The 15,773-nt window shown below is 46.5% G+C and overlaps 1 protein-coding gene across 1 annotated transcript in view; it reads right to left on the bottom strand.

The window, feature by feature from the left end:
- Nucleotides 1–15,773, bottom strand: part of ARMH4 (armadillo like helical domain containing 4) — a 159,663-nt gene that overhangs the window by 89,306 nt on the left and 54,584 nt on the right. The window contains exon 5 of the mRNA XM_008269710.4: nt 9,625–9,882. Coding sequence (XP_008267932.2) covers nt 9,625–9,882 — 258 coding nt within the window. The remainder of the gene's footprint in view (nt 1–9,624; nt 9,883–15,773) is intronic.

Genomic DNA, 15,773 nt, shown 5'->3' with positions numbered 1-15,773 from the left:
GATTTGAAATCTGCCTCTGACTCTTGGAAATAAAAAATTCCTAAAGGCTCAGTTTGTCTGCCTGAGGTTCTTGAGGAAAAGTCCTACAAATGGTTGCTTTCAAAAGAAATTTAGCATGAGGCCAGGCATTGTGGCAATGGTAAAGACACCCGCATATCATATCGAAGTGCCTGGTTCCAGAACCAGCTCCTTGGTTTCCAATCCAGCTTCCTAGAAATGCACACCCTGGGAGGTAGTAGGTGACGGATCAAGTATTTGTGTCTCCAGCACCCTCATGGGAGATCTAGGTGGAGTTCTAGGGTCCTGGTTTTGGCTTGACTCAGTCCTGGATGTCACAAGTATTTAAGGAGTGAACCAGTAGAATAAAGTGTGCTCGCTCTCTCTCTGTGTGTGTCTTTAAAATAAAGAAAAAATTTTAAAAAGAAAAAATTCAGCACAACTCACAAAATTATCCAATTCTTTCCTCTTTTCCAAACACAGCAAAATGCCCTCTGAAGGGTCCTCAAAGGGTTCAGAGACAGTATGTTTTATGAAAAGCCATGCATAGATTTCAAAAAGTTTGGCACCAAATTAACTTCATCTTTTAAGTCCATTTTTCCATAAGCGTTTTTAAGAATCCTCATACACCCTGAAGGCAAACACGTATCTGGCTATAATCAGTAAGCAGACCTGCTCTTCAGAAGTTCCTGAGGTTAAGGTGAATGAATGAAAGGGAACACTTGATGTCCTTTTTAGGCGAGCACGGGATTTTCTTGAGGCCTGCCTGGCTAACTCTCCTGACTTCTGGTCCTACGGGATCTCTGTGTTTGCATCCTCAGCACACATCTGCAGGCACCATTGGGAACAAGCAGCGGGAAGACAGTCCATTCATTTCGTGTATTTAACCTATTTATAACCTACCTCATGCTAAAAAGAGGATTTAGGGCTTCTAACAAAAATACTACAATACACCAGGATTAAAAATAAGCAAGTGGGAAACTCAGGAAATATGTGCACTTAAAAGCCACTACAATCCTGCACGTGTTGGATCTTGCCACAGGCAAATAAAGAGATTTTCTCTCCCCTAGAATTCCCCATTGACCACTAATCTGCACATCCCCCATGAGCTCCAGTGAAAATCTCTGTGAAGAAACAGCGTCATGGACTTGAACGGCATGCTCCCACTGCTGCTGTGTGCTCACGCTCACAAGTCAGGGAGAGCCAGGGACCAGCACTTCCACTTCCGACTCTGACACCAGACGGCTTGTCTACGTTGAGCGAGCAAGGGCTGCACCCACGCCATCTGCTTCTTCCATCTAGGTGTGACTGCTATGTGACTCTGAAAAGCTGGGTGTTTTAAAGACACACGAGCCTAATAAACCAGAGATCATTAAAAATCATATGAGTCTTCACTGATGGGATTTCCATTCACAGGATACACACACTCTCACAAGTCTCTTTTTCTATTTCCCTACATAAACAGAAGCTGCCTTCCCCTAACCAAAGAGCAAGGCAGTAGATTCAGTCTGGGACAACTGTGCTCGCAGGGTAGGATCCGGGCATCCGTGTTCTTATAGCTCTTGGGACGACTGCGATGTGCAGCCATGCCTGAGGGGCACTGGTCCAGGTGGCTTTGGCCAATCAGACATGTCCTCTACATTGGACCCAACTCCCCTCTCCAATTCCATGCATAGATGAGCATTTATTTAGTCTCTGTTAGCCCTGGCAGCTTCCTGAGCCACCTTTTAAGCCACCACTTAGCATATCACACATCAAAATACACTGACATTTGTTGCAATGAGGAGTCCTTCGAAATCTCACACTTCCCACTGTCTCGTGAGAAGCGTCTTCTCTGTGCTGCCACAGTCTGGCTGTATTTTAAGAACCCAGTCCTAGCTAGACACTCAGTGTTGTAAAGGAATCAGAAGAGAATGCCGGCGGGCTTTCCGGCTGAGGGTCTGACCTTGCCACAGTCCACTTCCAGAAGGCCCACTGACCACACATGGGCCTCAGCTCCTCCCTGTTCCTGCACATTCAAAACACTTTTTTTTTTTTTTTTGGACAGGCAGAGTTAGACAGTGAGAGAGAGAGAGACACAGAGAAAGGTCTTCCTTCCATTGGTTCACCTCTCAAGTGGCCGCTATGGCTGGCGCGCTGCGCCGATCCAAAGCCAGGAGCCAGGTGCTTCTCCTGGTCTCCCATGGGGTGCAGGGCCCAAGCACTTGGGCCATCCTCCACTGCACTCCCGGGCCAGAGCAGAGAGCTGGACTGGAAGAGGAGCCACCGGGACTAGAACCCGGTGCCCATATGGAATGCTGGCGCCACAAGCAGATGACTAACCAAGTGAGCCATGGCGCCGGCCCTCAAAACACTTTTGTCTAATGTTCCTCTGCCTTTTATTTTGCTACATTGCCAGCTAATGAACCTGATAAATGAATCCCTATGGAGCATAATAGATTATAATATCTTAATGAGTTACTCTATTCAATTAGCACTTCCGTGCTGTTCTAAGGCCTTCTGTTGTAAGCTCAAGGAAGGCTCTGATACTGGGAAGCAGGCAGCACACCAGAAGAGATGGTGGTTAACTCAGGGGCAAGGCTCCCCAGACGCTGCAACTCACAGGTAGCTGGTCCCTCAAAGCAAGCCCCAGTTATCAGCGGTACAATTGCTCAGCCACGGACCTCACATCTTTGCTCCACGAGAGGTCAGCCTCTCTATTTCCCCATCACATAGTAGGTGCTCAGCAAAAGTCTGGTGAAGAGACAGACACATGAGGCCTCTTCAGTCCTTTGTTCGAGGCCATTAACGGGATGTTTATCACGTTTTGGAAAGATCTCCAGAGAAAAATATTCAACTTCTTCAATGAAGTACTCATTACAATGTTACACACAGGATTTTGAAAAAAGTGACGACAGCTATAAGAATTCTGAACTTAACTGAGAGCTTCTGAATCTCTAGACTATCACTCAAGCTCCACAGGAGCCAAAAAGATCTCTTCCTGGAGAAGAAGATGCAACAAGGCCACCCCCAAGTTCTCATCCTTAACTTACGAACTCAAAACACACGAAGAGGGGGCTGGCGCTGTGGCGTGGCAGGTAAAGCGCTGCCTGCAGTGTCAGCATCCCACATGGGTACCTGTTCGAGTCCCGGCCGCTCCACTTTCGATCCAGCTCTCTGCTATGGCCTGGGAAAGCAGTGGAAGATGGCGCAAGTGCTTGGGCCCCTGCACCCGCGTGGGAGTCCTGGAAAAAGCTCCTGGCTCCTGGCTTTGGATCGGCCAACTGGGAAGTGAACCAGCAGATGGAAGACCTCTCTCTCTCTGCCTCTTCTTTCTCTGTAACTCTTTCAAATAAATAAATAAATCTTTAAAAAAAAATGAAGAGACTTTTTATAGTTTGTGGGAAAATAGAATTAAAAGATAAGTTTATTTTTGATACAAAAAATTCTGAAACATATGAAGTTTTCTCATAATATGCATTTTCCATAAACCTTTTCTTTTTAGTTTCCTTTTATTTAAAAAATGGGTAAAAAAGGAGACATACAGAACTCTAAGTAATTTTCTAAAGAAACAAAACTGGAGAATGGAGAAGAACCAAGATTTAAAATAAGATTTCTGAATCCAGTGCTTATACTCAATCTAGTTCAGAATGGTACTTTCAGTATGAATCAACTGGTGTTTGTTTGTATGTATGTATGTATGTATGTATGTATCAACCTCTGGAACCACACATAAAAAAAAAACACACTCTCCTGCCTTGAGAAAATGAAGAAAAAAGAAAAGGAACTTCTATGCTTCACAGAGTATCTTTGATGCCAACTAACTTCTTTTTACAATAAAGTAAATACTACTTTTATACCCATACAAAACTTGTTTTCCAAAACTATCATCGCATATTAAGTATTTATTCATCTGGTATTCTCAGGATACACTTCAATTAAATAGACGCAGACATTTCAACAAGTGATTTTTTCTACAATACCTAGAACTGTTCTACAATACCTAGAATACCCTAATACCTAGAACTGTTCTTATACCTTATCATAAATATGAAAGTTAGAAAAGCACCAAAAACTTCCAATAAACATTAAAATTATAACTAAAATGGTATTTTTGGTTCTCTTATTACTCTAACAATAATTTTTGTTCAATCATTATTCCAGACAGGCACATTTAACATTTTTTTTTTTTTTGACAGGCAGTGTTAGAGAGAAGACAGAGAGAGAGAGACAGAGAGAGAGAGAGGTCTTCCTTCCATTGATTCACCCCCTAAATGGCCGCTACGGCCAGTGCTGCGCTGATCCAAAGCCAGGAGCCAGGTGCTTCCTCCTGGTCTCCCATGTGGGTGCAGGGCCCAAGCACTTGGGCCACCCTCCACTGTCTTCCCAGGCCACAGCAGAGAGCTGGACTGGAAGAGGAGCAACTGGGACTAGAACCCAGCACCCATATGGGATGCCAGCACTGCAGGCGGACTAACCAAGTGAGCCATGGCGCCGGCCCCCATTTAACATTGTTAAGCCTGTGCTATTCTCTCTGGTACAGACTGCCATTCAGAGACAGGCCTTGCAAGTGTGATTAAAGTTCAATCATGTACCATTCCATAAACCTTTTAAAGACCCCTGGATGGGTGCCAGTTTGAGTCCCAACTGTTCCACTTCCAATCCGGCTCTCTGCTATGGCCTGGGAAAGCAGTAGAAGATGGTCCAAGCACTTGGACCCCTGCACCCGCATGGGAGACCTGGAGGAAGCTCCTGGCTCCTGGCTTTGGATGGGCCCAGCTCCGGCCGTTGTGGCCAGTTGGGGAATGAAGCAATGGATGGAGAACCTTTCTCTTTGTGTCTCCCTCTAACTGTGTGTTAACTCTACCTCTCAAATAAATAAATAAAATCTAAAAAAATAAAGACCCCTGGTATATGTGGATCTTAAACATATTTGCACCAAAATAAACCTATCTCTTAACTGCATTTTTCCACAAAGTTGTTGACTACTTTTGGGTTTAAAATAAAGTTGCTAACAGGATGAGTCAGGGGATTCTTAGAGAACAGACAACAGGAAAATACAAGATGTGATGAGTGATGGGTGACTGACACGCATCCCAACAACCAAGGGATCTCATTGCCATTGCCAATGATCGCTTAGAAACAGGCAGGTGTCCTAGCCCCAACCAATTAGGGACAAGATGAATTCTACCAGAAATCGTTGGAAAGGCCTTCTCTATCGTAAGTAGGCAGCACAGTGAGAAAACAGCTGTCTTCTCTCTCTAGACAATGCCTTGTCTGGATGTGGCCCCTGAAACTGCTGCAGCCATTGCCGCCAGGAGGAAGGCCGCCTGAGGGCAAGGTCATTGCCACACACCACAGTGCAGCAAGATTTAAAAAATAGAAAGCCTTGGGTCACTGATGACCACTGAGCTGCAGAGTCAACAGACACAGGAGCTTCATCTCTGGACTTCTTGGGGTTTTTGTTTTTGTTTTTGTTTTTAGATTTTTATTTCTTTTGAAAGAAAAAATTACAGAGATAAAGAATCATCTGCTGGCTCATGCACCAAATGGCCGCAACAGCCAGAGCTGGGCTGGTCCAAAGCCAGGAGCCAGGACCCCCTTCCAGGCCTCCCACGTGGGTGTAGGGCCTAGGGACTTGAGCCATCTTCCACTGCTTTCCCAGGCCATAGCAGAGAGCTGGATTGGAAGAGGAGCAGCTGGGGCTGGAACTGCTGCCCATATGGGATGCCAGCACTGCAGGCTATGCCATCTCACTGGACCCTGAACTTCTTGTTTTAAGATAAAGTACATCTCTACTCTGTAAACCTATTTGTTGGAGTTCCTATTTCCAACAATTGATGGCAACCTAACAGATACGGAAACTAAAGAGGAAAGAATCACCAGGTATTGATTATATCGGAAGTGTGTCTGAACATTGAAATGGATATGTTGATTCAACTTTGGTCCTATTGATTTTATACTTTAAAATGAATAGTTGAGTGATTTACTATAGAAATGGGTTACAATATGGGTTTGAGTCACAATGTCTACTCTCCTGGGACATGCATTTGGCGCAGCAGTTAAGATGCACATAGAAAACCTGCATCCCACATCACAGGGCCTACATGTGAGGTCCAGCTATGTTCCTATTACCCGCTTCCTGCTAATGTGCACCCTGGGAGACAGAAGATAATGGCTCAGGTACTTGGATCCCTGCCACCCACGTGGGAGAGCCGGACTGAGTTCCCAGCTCACAGCTTCCACGTGGCCAAGCCCCAGCTATGGCAAGTATTTGGGATTTGGAGAATGAACCTGTAGATGATATGTCTATGTCTGTCTGTCTTTCTGTCTGTCTGTCTGTCTCTCTCTCTCATTGTCTCCCTTCTGTCCTCCCTCTCTCAAATAAGTAAAAAATTTCAGTGTCTGTTCTCTGTACAGGTTCTTGCCAATAAATCTAAAAATGAACCTATCAGCTCCAAGAAGACATGGATTCTGCCTATGTGAACCTCCTCTATGCTCTTAGCACTTCACCTGTCAGTCAGTCCACCTCAGTCATCACGTGGAGCTTTCATTCCTGCGACACAAAGCCAACTCCGCAGCCACACTGTCCGCAGCAGGATCAAGACACTGAGCTCCCTCCCACCAAAGCAACGAGTGTGTGACAGTGCCAAAAACAGACGCTCAGAACTCGCAGCCACGCATCCACTGCCTTGCCTGAGGTAAGGCATCTGCACTCTGCTCTGCTCCTTCCCAGGAAATGAGACCACAGTCTATTCCGAGTCGGTATTATTTTTAATCAATCCCAACTACCCACCTCAATCTGTTCATTTAGAAAGTTTTATGTGGGTTTTAGCATTTGCCTTGGAATATCATTCATATTATAAAAAAGGATATGATCATCTACAAATAAAATAACTCGGTCAAAAATAGGAAGGCAGCAGATGGCCAATTAAAGTATTATTATATTAAATAAGATTATTTTTAAAGGGTTTCAATGTTGGTATTTTTATTGCTTCATTAAGGAAAAAACCATACTGCATTTTACATTGTTCATGCTCTACCAACAGCCACCATGCAGCTCTGCCTGCAAACCGACGCAGCTCAGGAAGTACCTGGGGGAATCTGTATTACTTTCCCATTGCTATTGGAACCACTCGCCATGAATACAGCAGCTTAAAACACCAAAATGTAAAACCGTACAGCTCTGGAGGTCAAAAGTCTGAAATGGGTCCCATTGGCTAAAATCCATGTTGGCAGGGCTGTGCTCCTTTGAGGCCCTGCGGGAGAATCTTTATTTATCTGATTCTCCGCCAGCAGTTCTTGGGTCAGGGCCACATCACCCTGACCTCCACTGCCATCATCACCTCCACTTCTCTGGCTCTAGCCCTGCAATCTCCCTCTTACTAGAACCTTTGAGATTACCCTGGGCATTCAGATAATGAGGCCTCCCCACCCCATCCCAAGATCTTTCACTAATCATATCAGCAAACCATATCCAGGGTTCAGAGAGTAGGACAAGAATAGCTAGGGGAGTCACTTTTCTATCTACTACGAAATCTATCACAAAGAACAGAGGTTTTCTACTATTTCACCTAACCTGCAAGTATTTAAGAAACTGTTCAATTAATATTGAACCAGAATTTCAATACTTGTGATACTGTAAGACACTCCTGTCCCTCCAGAAGAGGTTCGTAGGTGAATCAAATTATAAACCCAGACACCACTCAGTCTTCCCATAGTGGGGAAAAAGGACAACTTCAAAGATATGTCCCTTGCTTTGGTTTCTAGGCAAGCTACAAGGCTAACATCACGTTGATAAAATGAATTCACTGGGAAAAGAAGTGGCAAGGAAAAGGTAAGAGACATCTGGGGAAACAGTAAATTTTGAGAAAAAAATAATATTAAAAAGGGGGGTGCTGGTATTGTGGTGCAGAAGGTTAAGCTGCCACTTGCCATGCAGGCATCCCATACCTGGAGTGTCAGTTCAAGTCCCAGCTACGCTGCTTCCAATACAGCTCCCCGCTAATGTGCCTGCGAAGCAGCAGACAACGGCTCAAGTACCTGAGTCCCGACCACCCACATGGAAGACGTGGATGGGGCTGCTGGCTCCTGGCTTCAGTCTCATCCAGCCCCAGCAGTTGCTACTCTATGGGAAGTGAACCAGTGGATGGAGATCTCTCTCTGTGTCTCTGGGTATGTGTCTCCCTCTCTATCACTCCATCTTCCAAATAATAAAAAAAAAAAAAGACTATTTCATTGTACATGATACTCCCATAATATAAAATCACCACCTAAGAGTTTTTTGTCTTTGTTCTAATCTGCTTTATATTAAGTGCTGCTTGTATTTTGTATTTTATTTTGAACATCTCTGTGTAGAACAGGAATATTTCAGACCCAATATTTGTTGACTTATTCACAGATCAATGTTCAGATTATTTTGTGTTTGTTAATGATATCTTCATACCCTTTATAAGATTTTATCAGTTTCATTTGATATGCTTTTAAAATGCTTATCACCAAACCATGCTGAGTTTGTCCAGAAAGTAATTCAGCAAATACTGATGCATATTAGTAACACCGTGTGCCTGTCTTCTGCATGGAAGCCCATCCTTATTATCCTCTTTCTGTATCAAATGCCTAGCCACAGGAAAGCCCTGCTGTACTTCAAATACAACCTTGATGCCAACCTACAGCCTGGTAATCCCAGAATTGTGCAAGGAAGTCCTATATAAAACTATGTAGAATTTGCATAGAACCTACAGATATCCCTCCATGTGCTTTAACTCATCTCTTGATTACTTCTATAATACCTGATATGCTGCAAATGTTATCACACTGTGTTGTTAAGGGAATAATAACAACAAAATTCTACATGTTTGGTACAGATGCAATCTTCCTAAGCTTAATTAGAATTTTTTTTTAATATTTCCAATCTGCAGGTGGTTGAATCGATGGATGCAGAACCCATGATGCAGAGAACGGAGTCAATGATGCTAAGCTAACAACAGCCACAACGAGGGTATCAACAGGCCCAGCATCAAAGAAGAAGGATTTCAGAGGCGGGCTTTCTTTGGAGAAGAGGTCACTTTAGCTTAGCTCAAGAGAGTAGGGCCTCGAGAGTCCCTTAGCACTGAATAGGGTCTCTTCCAACATAGGGGAGAGACAGGAAGAGGTATGTCAAGCCCAGCGCATCCTGGGAGTGGCTCCTACAAACACGGGCCATGCACAAAAGAAAGCACAGGACTATCTCAGCACTCAGACTGCTGGAATGGGACCGTGTTTGCCAATGAACAGGAAAGTCCTGGGACTGCCAAATGCTCATCCGGAAGTGAGGGCGGAGCTTCCTCTAACGAACAGATTCTACAAGGATACTGTGGCAGGTGCTTTCATGATCTGACCCAGGCTCATCGGTGCTGCTTGTTCAGTGGGCCGGTGTCACACATGCCCTCTCCATCTGGAAGCCTCCAAAAGCCTGAGACGGGAAGGGAAAATGGGATTCCTTCCCAAAGCCAAGTAAGCAAGCTCGTGACGAGCAGCTGGAGACGAGGGCCTGGCTATCAGGATGATAAACGGGAATTCATCCAAGAAATAACTGACAACTTTCTCCCAGATGAACACCCACCTTGGCAGAGGGAGAGGAGGGGAAGGGAGACACGCATGACCTACCCAGGCCTTGATTCTGCTGCTCCCACTCGATGGCATCTGGCATTTGGTAGGTGGCTCCCTCCAAGGGGCCCACGTTGTCCTGCGCGAAGCCCGGTTCCTGGGACGTTACGCCAGGGACAGTAAACCCTGGCAGCTCAGTGTCACCATCCAAGCTCTCATCCAGGGCGTCCGTGTCTTTATCTTCATCATCTTCTTCCTCATCTTCCTCTTCTTCTTCATCTTCATCTTCATCCTCTTCATCTTCATCTTCATCTCCCTCTAGGAAAAAAAATCAAAGGAAAACATGAACACAGAGAGTGAGCTGCATATTCAAACACAGGAATCTTTGAAATGATGCTAACGTCACAAAATAATTATGCTTGGCCTTTTAAAATTAATTTTTATAACCAAAGTCACACAATATGAGTTTTCCAAGGTAATGCACTCACAGGTATGTCAGATAAATATCATGTGCTATGTTTATTGGGAGTCAAGGTACAAGTAATACTGTTATTAAAGTTGTATCTGCATTTCCAAGGGCAGAAAACATCCCCTCTGGTGCCAGCACTCTGGTACTGTGCAATAAGCTGCAGCTTATACCACCAGCATCCCATATGAGAGAGCCAGTTCAAATCCTGCTGCTCCATTTCTGATCAAGCTCCTTGCTAATGCACCTGGAAAGGCAGTGGAGGATGGCTCAAATACTTGGGTACCTGCTATCCATGTGGGAGACCTAGACAGAGCTCTTGGCACCTGGATTTGGCCTGGCCCAGACCTAGCTATTGTAGTCATTTAGGGAATTAACCAGAGGATGGAAGATCTAAGATCTCTCTCTCTCTCTCTCCCCCTCTCCCTCGCTCCCTCCCTCCCTCTCTCTCTCTCTTCGCCTTTCAAGTAAATAAAACATCCCCTTCCTGTTTTCCAGGGGCCATTAAACATTTATTGGCGCCCGTTCTCCCCGGGAGGAGTGACAGAAGAAATCAGCAACAACCACATCAGAATTCCCAGTCCAAGTCTACACGGGAAAGGGGACACTTCCCAAGGACTCCGGGAAAGCAACGCCTGAAGAAGTGACCATCATCACCCCCGCAGGAGTTAACACTCGCAGTCTGCCATTTATGACTCAAAGGCACCGCAGAGTCCCAATGTCATTTTAGTTCACCAGTTTTGATCCTCCGGGAACACTTCAAGCCCCCCCCCCCCAGGGATGCCCCTCTGAGGCCCCTCCGAGTGCCTCGTCTCTCGCCTTGGTCAACACAGCAGCTCCTGAATTAAGGAACTCTGCCTGCAGGTGGAAACGAGAAGGAAGGAGGGACACTAAAGTCACTCAAGAATTCCAAGACTCTCCTTTCCTACCTTTAAACGGTCTTCTCCACACCTACCCCTTCCCTTCTAGTACTTGGAGGGTTTTCTTTTTAACTTAAAAAAAATTAGTTTTCATCTTTTTGCACTCTATGTCCTTTAACCTTGTAGAATTTAATACCTGTCACCATTCCAAAAGTCCAATGACTGTTCAATAAGCACCTAACAGGTGTTGTGCCAGGCCCGAAGGATGGAGCAATAGTGTCTCCTCCTTCATGGAGCCGATATGCCACTCATACAGCAAACACCTAGATACACCAACAGACAGATAACCTTAAACTCTGATTACAGCTGTCAAGAAGACAGAAAATGCCAGGCAATGTTATTTTAGATGGGGAGATTAAGAAAAGCCTTTCTGATAAAGTTTGAGCAGAAACCATTAAAAAAAAATCAATTCACTTGTTTAATTTAGGTCAGTATCCACCAGAAGAGCCTTCCCAGCAGAAAGAACAGCAAGAACAAAAGCCTGGATGCAGGTGTGTGCCTGCTGTGTTCACACAACGGCAATGACTGGGCGGGAGAGGGGAGGGACAGCGAGAATACTGGAAATGAGACAGGAGGAAGTAGGCGGGGGCAAATTTGACTCTGGCCCCAAGGTGGGGAAGGGCTTTATCAGAGCAAGATGTGAAGCAAGAAGACATACCAGGAGGCTGTCTGAAATCGTGGGACAGGTGACGGTGCCTTGGAATAGGGCGTTGCCCAGGGCAGGGGGAGAGATGGCCAGAGCTGGGATGTAAACCAAATGCAGAGTTCTGCTGATAATTAGGATGTCAGATAAAAGAGGAAGAGCCCACATGACTGAAAACAGGAGCTAACGATAAAGAAAAGAACCAGGAATTTGGCCGGCACTGCAGCTCACTAAGCTAATCCTCCGCCTGCAGTGCCGGCACCTGGGTTCTAGTCCCGGTTGCTGCTCTTCCAGTCCAGCTCTCTGCTGTGGCCCGGGAAGGCAGTGGAGGATGGCCCAAGTCCTTGGGCCCTCCACCTGCATGGGAGACCAGGAGAAGCACCTGGCAGCGCGCCAGCCGTAGCGGCCATTTGGGGGGTGAACCAACGGAAAAGGAAGACCTTTCTCTCTGTCTCTCTCTCTCACTGTCCACTCTGCCTGTCCAAAAAAAAAAAAAAAAAGAACCAGGAATTTTACTTGTGATGACCATACCTGTGATGACATCCCAATGCTGGAAGCTAGAGATAAAAAGTTGAGAGTCAACGGAGAAATAATGTTGAAAGCTTTGACAGTAGCTGAGATCACCAGGCTGGACACAGTCCGGTAGAGCCCTGGGAAATCCACCACAGATAAGGGAGAAGCAGAAGTGACCAAAGAGGTGACAGGAAACCCACAAAGACTTTGTCAAGGAAGGCAAAAATAAATAAATAGATAGATAGATAGATAGATAAAACATTTCTAAGGGTCTCAATAATAGACAATATCCCTCTGGCTTTGACACTGGGAGGGCATTAGTGATCTTGGCAACAGTCATTTCCTTGCAATGATAGGGACAAAAGTCAGGCTGGAGTGGTGCAAAATGAATTATAAAAGAAGTAGATGCACAGTGAAGTGTTTTGTCCTACCAGTTGGGATGGCTGCTTGGGTTTGAGTTGCAGTACCACTGTCAATACCAGTTTCCTGCTACACCCTGGGAGGCAGCCAGTGATGTTTAAGTACTTGGGTACATGCCACCTATGTAGGAGCTAAGCCTGGCCAGGCCCTGGCTATTGAAGGCATTTGGGAAGTGAACCAGCAGATGAAAGATATGTGTGTGTGTGTGTGTGTGTGTATCTATCCATGCACTTCACAAATAAAACAGACAAATAAGCATTTAAAAAATAAGTAGATACAGCAAATGTAGTAAATTCTTACAGAAATTTAGCTTTTAAAAATAGAACATGGATATTAGGGCATAACTAAAGGAAGACAGAAGGTCAAGGACTGGCTCTTAAAATAGGAGACCCTAGGGGCAAGCACTGTGGCGTAGTGGGTAAAGCCACCGCCTGCAGTGCCAGCATCCCATATGGGCGCCAGTTCGAGTACTGGATGCTCCACTACAAATCCAGCTCTCTGCTATGACCTGGGAAAGCAGTAGAAGATGACCCAAGTGCTTAGGTCCCTGCATCTGTGTGGGAGACCCGGAAGAGTCTCCTGGCTCCTGGCTTCAGATCAGCACAGCTCTGGCCATTGAAGCCATCTGGGGAGTGAACCAGCGGATGAAAGACCTCTGTACCCCTCCCTCTCTCTCCCTCCCTCCCTCCCTCCCTCCCTCTCTCTCTGCCTCTCCTTCTCTGCCTCTCCTTCTCTGTGTAACTCTGACTTTCAAATAAATACATAAATCTTTAAAGAAAAGAAAAAAAAAAAAACAGGAGACCCTAGAACTTGCCTACAGTGATGGGTACGACCACTTAGAGAGGGGCACTGACAATGCGGGAGGGGAGACGAAGTTGCCAGAGCAGTATCCTGAGACGCCGCAGGCACGCGACTTGGACAAGCACCGGGTTCTGCTATGTCTCAGCTTCCTCACCTGGAAAACTAGAATCCGTCCTACCTCGGGAGCTGCTGTGAGGATCACTTCAGTGGACACATAGGTACTTAGCACCCAACCCAGCACAGCGTAGACACTGTCCAAGGTTGGCATCCAGGGCAGGGCTGGCTCAGGGACACCCTCCACTGCAATAGGAGAGGTACGGACACAAGCACAGGTATAGAAAGAAGCGTGGTGAGGGGCCAGCGCTGTGCTGTAGCAGGCTAAGCCTCCGCTTGAGGCACCTGTATCTAATACGGGCACCGGTTCATGCTCCACTTCTGATCCAGCTCCCTGAGGACAGCCTGGGAAAAGCAGTGGAAAATGGCCCAAGTACTTGGACCCCTGCACCCAGAAGAAACTCCTGGCTCTTGGCTTTGGATTGGCTCTGCTCCAGCTGTTGCAGCCATTTGGGGGGTGAACCAGCAGATGGAAGACCTCTTTCTGAGTTTCTCCCTCTCTCTGTCTGTAACTGTACCTCTCAAATAAATAAAATCTAAAAAAAAAAAAAAAAACCACAGGTGTGATAGGAGTATGTGAAAGTTACTTTCAGGCCAGCACCGCGGCTCAATAGGCTAATCCTCCGCCTTGTGGCACCAACACACCGGGTTCTGGTCCCAGTCAGGGTGCTGGATTCTATCCCGGTTGCCCCTCTTCCAGGCCAGCTCTCTGCTGTGGCCCAGGAAGGCAGTGGAGGATGGCCCAAGTGCTTGGGCCCTGCACCCCATGGGAGACCAGGAGAAGCACCTGGCTCCTGCCTTCAGATCAGCATGGTGCGCCAGCCGCAGCGCACCGGCCGTGATGGCCATTGGAGGGTGAACCAACGGCAAAGGAAGACCTTTCTCTCTGTCTCTCTCTCTCTCACTGTCCACTCTGCCTGTCAAAAAAAAAAAAAAAAAGAAAGAAAAGAAAAAGAAATTTACTTTCATATTTTTATTTTTTAAAGATTTATTTATCTATCTATTTGAAAGACAAAGCTACAAAGAGGGAGAGGTAGAGGAAAGAGAGAGGTCTTCCATCTGCTGGCTCACTCTCTAAATGGCTACAACAACTGGAGCTGGGCCTATCCAAAGCCAGGAGCCAGGAGCTTCCTCCAGGTCTCCCACGTGGGTGCAGGGGCCCAAGGCCTTGGGCCATCCTCTACTGCTATCCCAGGCCATTGCAGAGAGCTGGATCAGAAGTGGAGCATCAGGGACTCAAATCAGTGCCCATATGGGATGCCCACACTGCAGACAATGACTTTACCCAGTACACCACAGCACTGGCCCTTCATATTTCTTTTTATTTTCTCAAATCAAAAATGGAAAGGGAAACAGAACTGGTGGTGGTCTGGAGACTAGAGGACAAAGCATGAAAGTCACCTGGGAGAGTGGGCGAGTGAATTCTCAGGGGGATGCGGTAGGAGCGCCAGGCAGCCCGTGTGGCCCACTCGAGATGCAACATCCTAAATTTAAAGTGAGACCCGCTGAGATGGCTTCCTCCAGCTACACTGAGTGCTTGTGTGCAGGCATGGGGCGGGGTGGGGGCGAGAAGTGAGGCACAGAGAGATTAGCCAGCAGCGAACCTTCCTGGCAGGGCCACAGAGTGTGGGGGATGAAGAGCGGGCCAGGAAGGGTGTTGACTGAGTGGAAGGAGTTAATTCCAGAGAGGAGCGGGGACTCCAGTAAGAGAGAGATGCGGAGGAGGCTGGAGAGAGGAAAAACGATGGTGACTGGATTATGTCAAGAGCTCCCAGGGACCATCGAGACCATCTAGGGCTCTGTTGAACTTCTCCCTGCAGACAGGACTGGCCCGAGGCTAAACAGAACACATCTTCATTTTCTAAAAATGATTTATTTATTCATTTGAGAGGCAGAGCTACAAACAGAGAGAAGGAAAGACAGAGAGAGGTCTTCCGTTGGCTAGTTCACTCCCCAGATGGCTGCAATGGCCGAAGCTGCGCCGATCCAAAGCCAGGAGCCAGGAGCCAGGAGCTTCCTCCTGGTCTCCCACGCAGGTGCAGGGGCCCAAGCACTTGGACCATCTTCCACTGCTTTCCCAGACATATTAGCAGGGAGCTAGATTCAAAGTGGAGCAGCTGGGACTTGAACTGGCGCCCGTATGGAATGCCAGCACTGCAGACAGAGGCTTAGCCTACTGTGCCACAGTGCCGGCCCCAGCATCTTCATGTTTGAAGCATCATGAAATCATTGCTCATTCTCTTACGTCCCCACAAAGCCGGGAGGCTTCTATCATTGGAATCATTGTGACAACACGACACTGACCCATAACATCACTGTACTCTGACCACTG

Source organism: Oryctolagus cuniculus, chromosome 12, assembly GCF_964237555.1.
Source record: "Oryctolagus cuniculus chromosome 12, mOryCun1.1, whole genome shotgun sequence".
Lineage (NCBI taxonomy): Eukaryota > Metazoa > Chordata > Mammalia > Lagomorpha > Leporidae > Oryctolagus > Oryctolagus cuniculus.
Note: the sequence above shows the minus strand (reverse complement) of the source record. Positions and strands in the feature narration are given on the sequence as shown.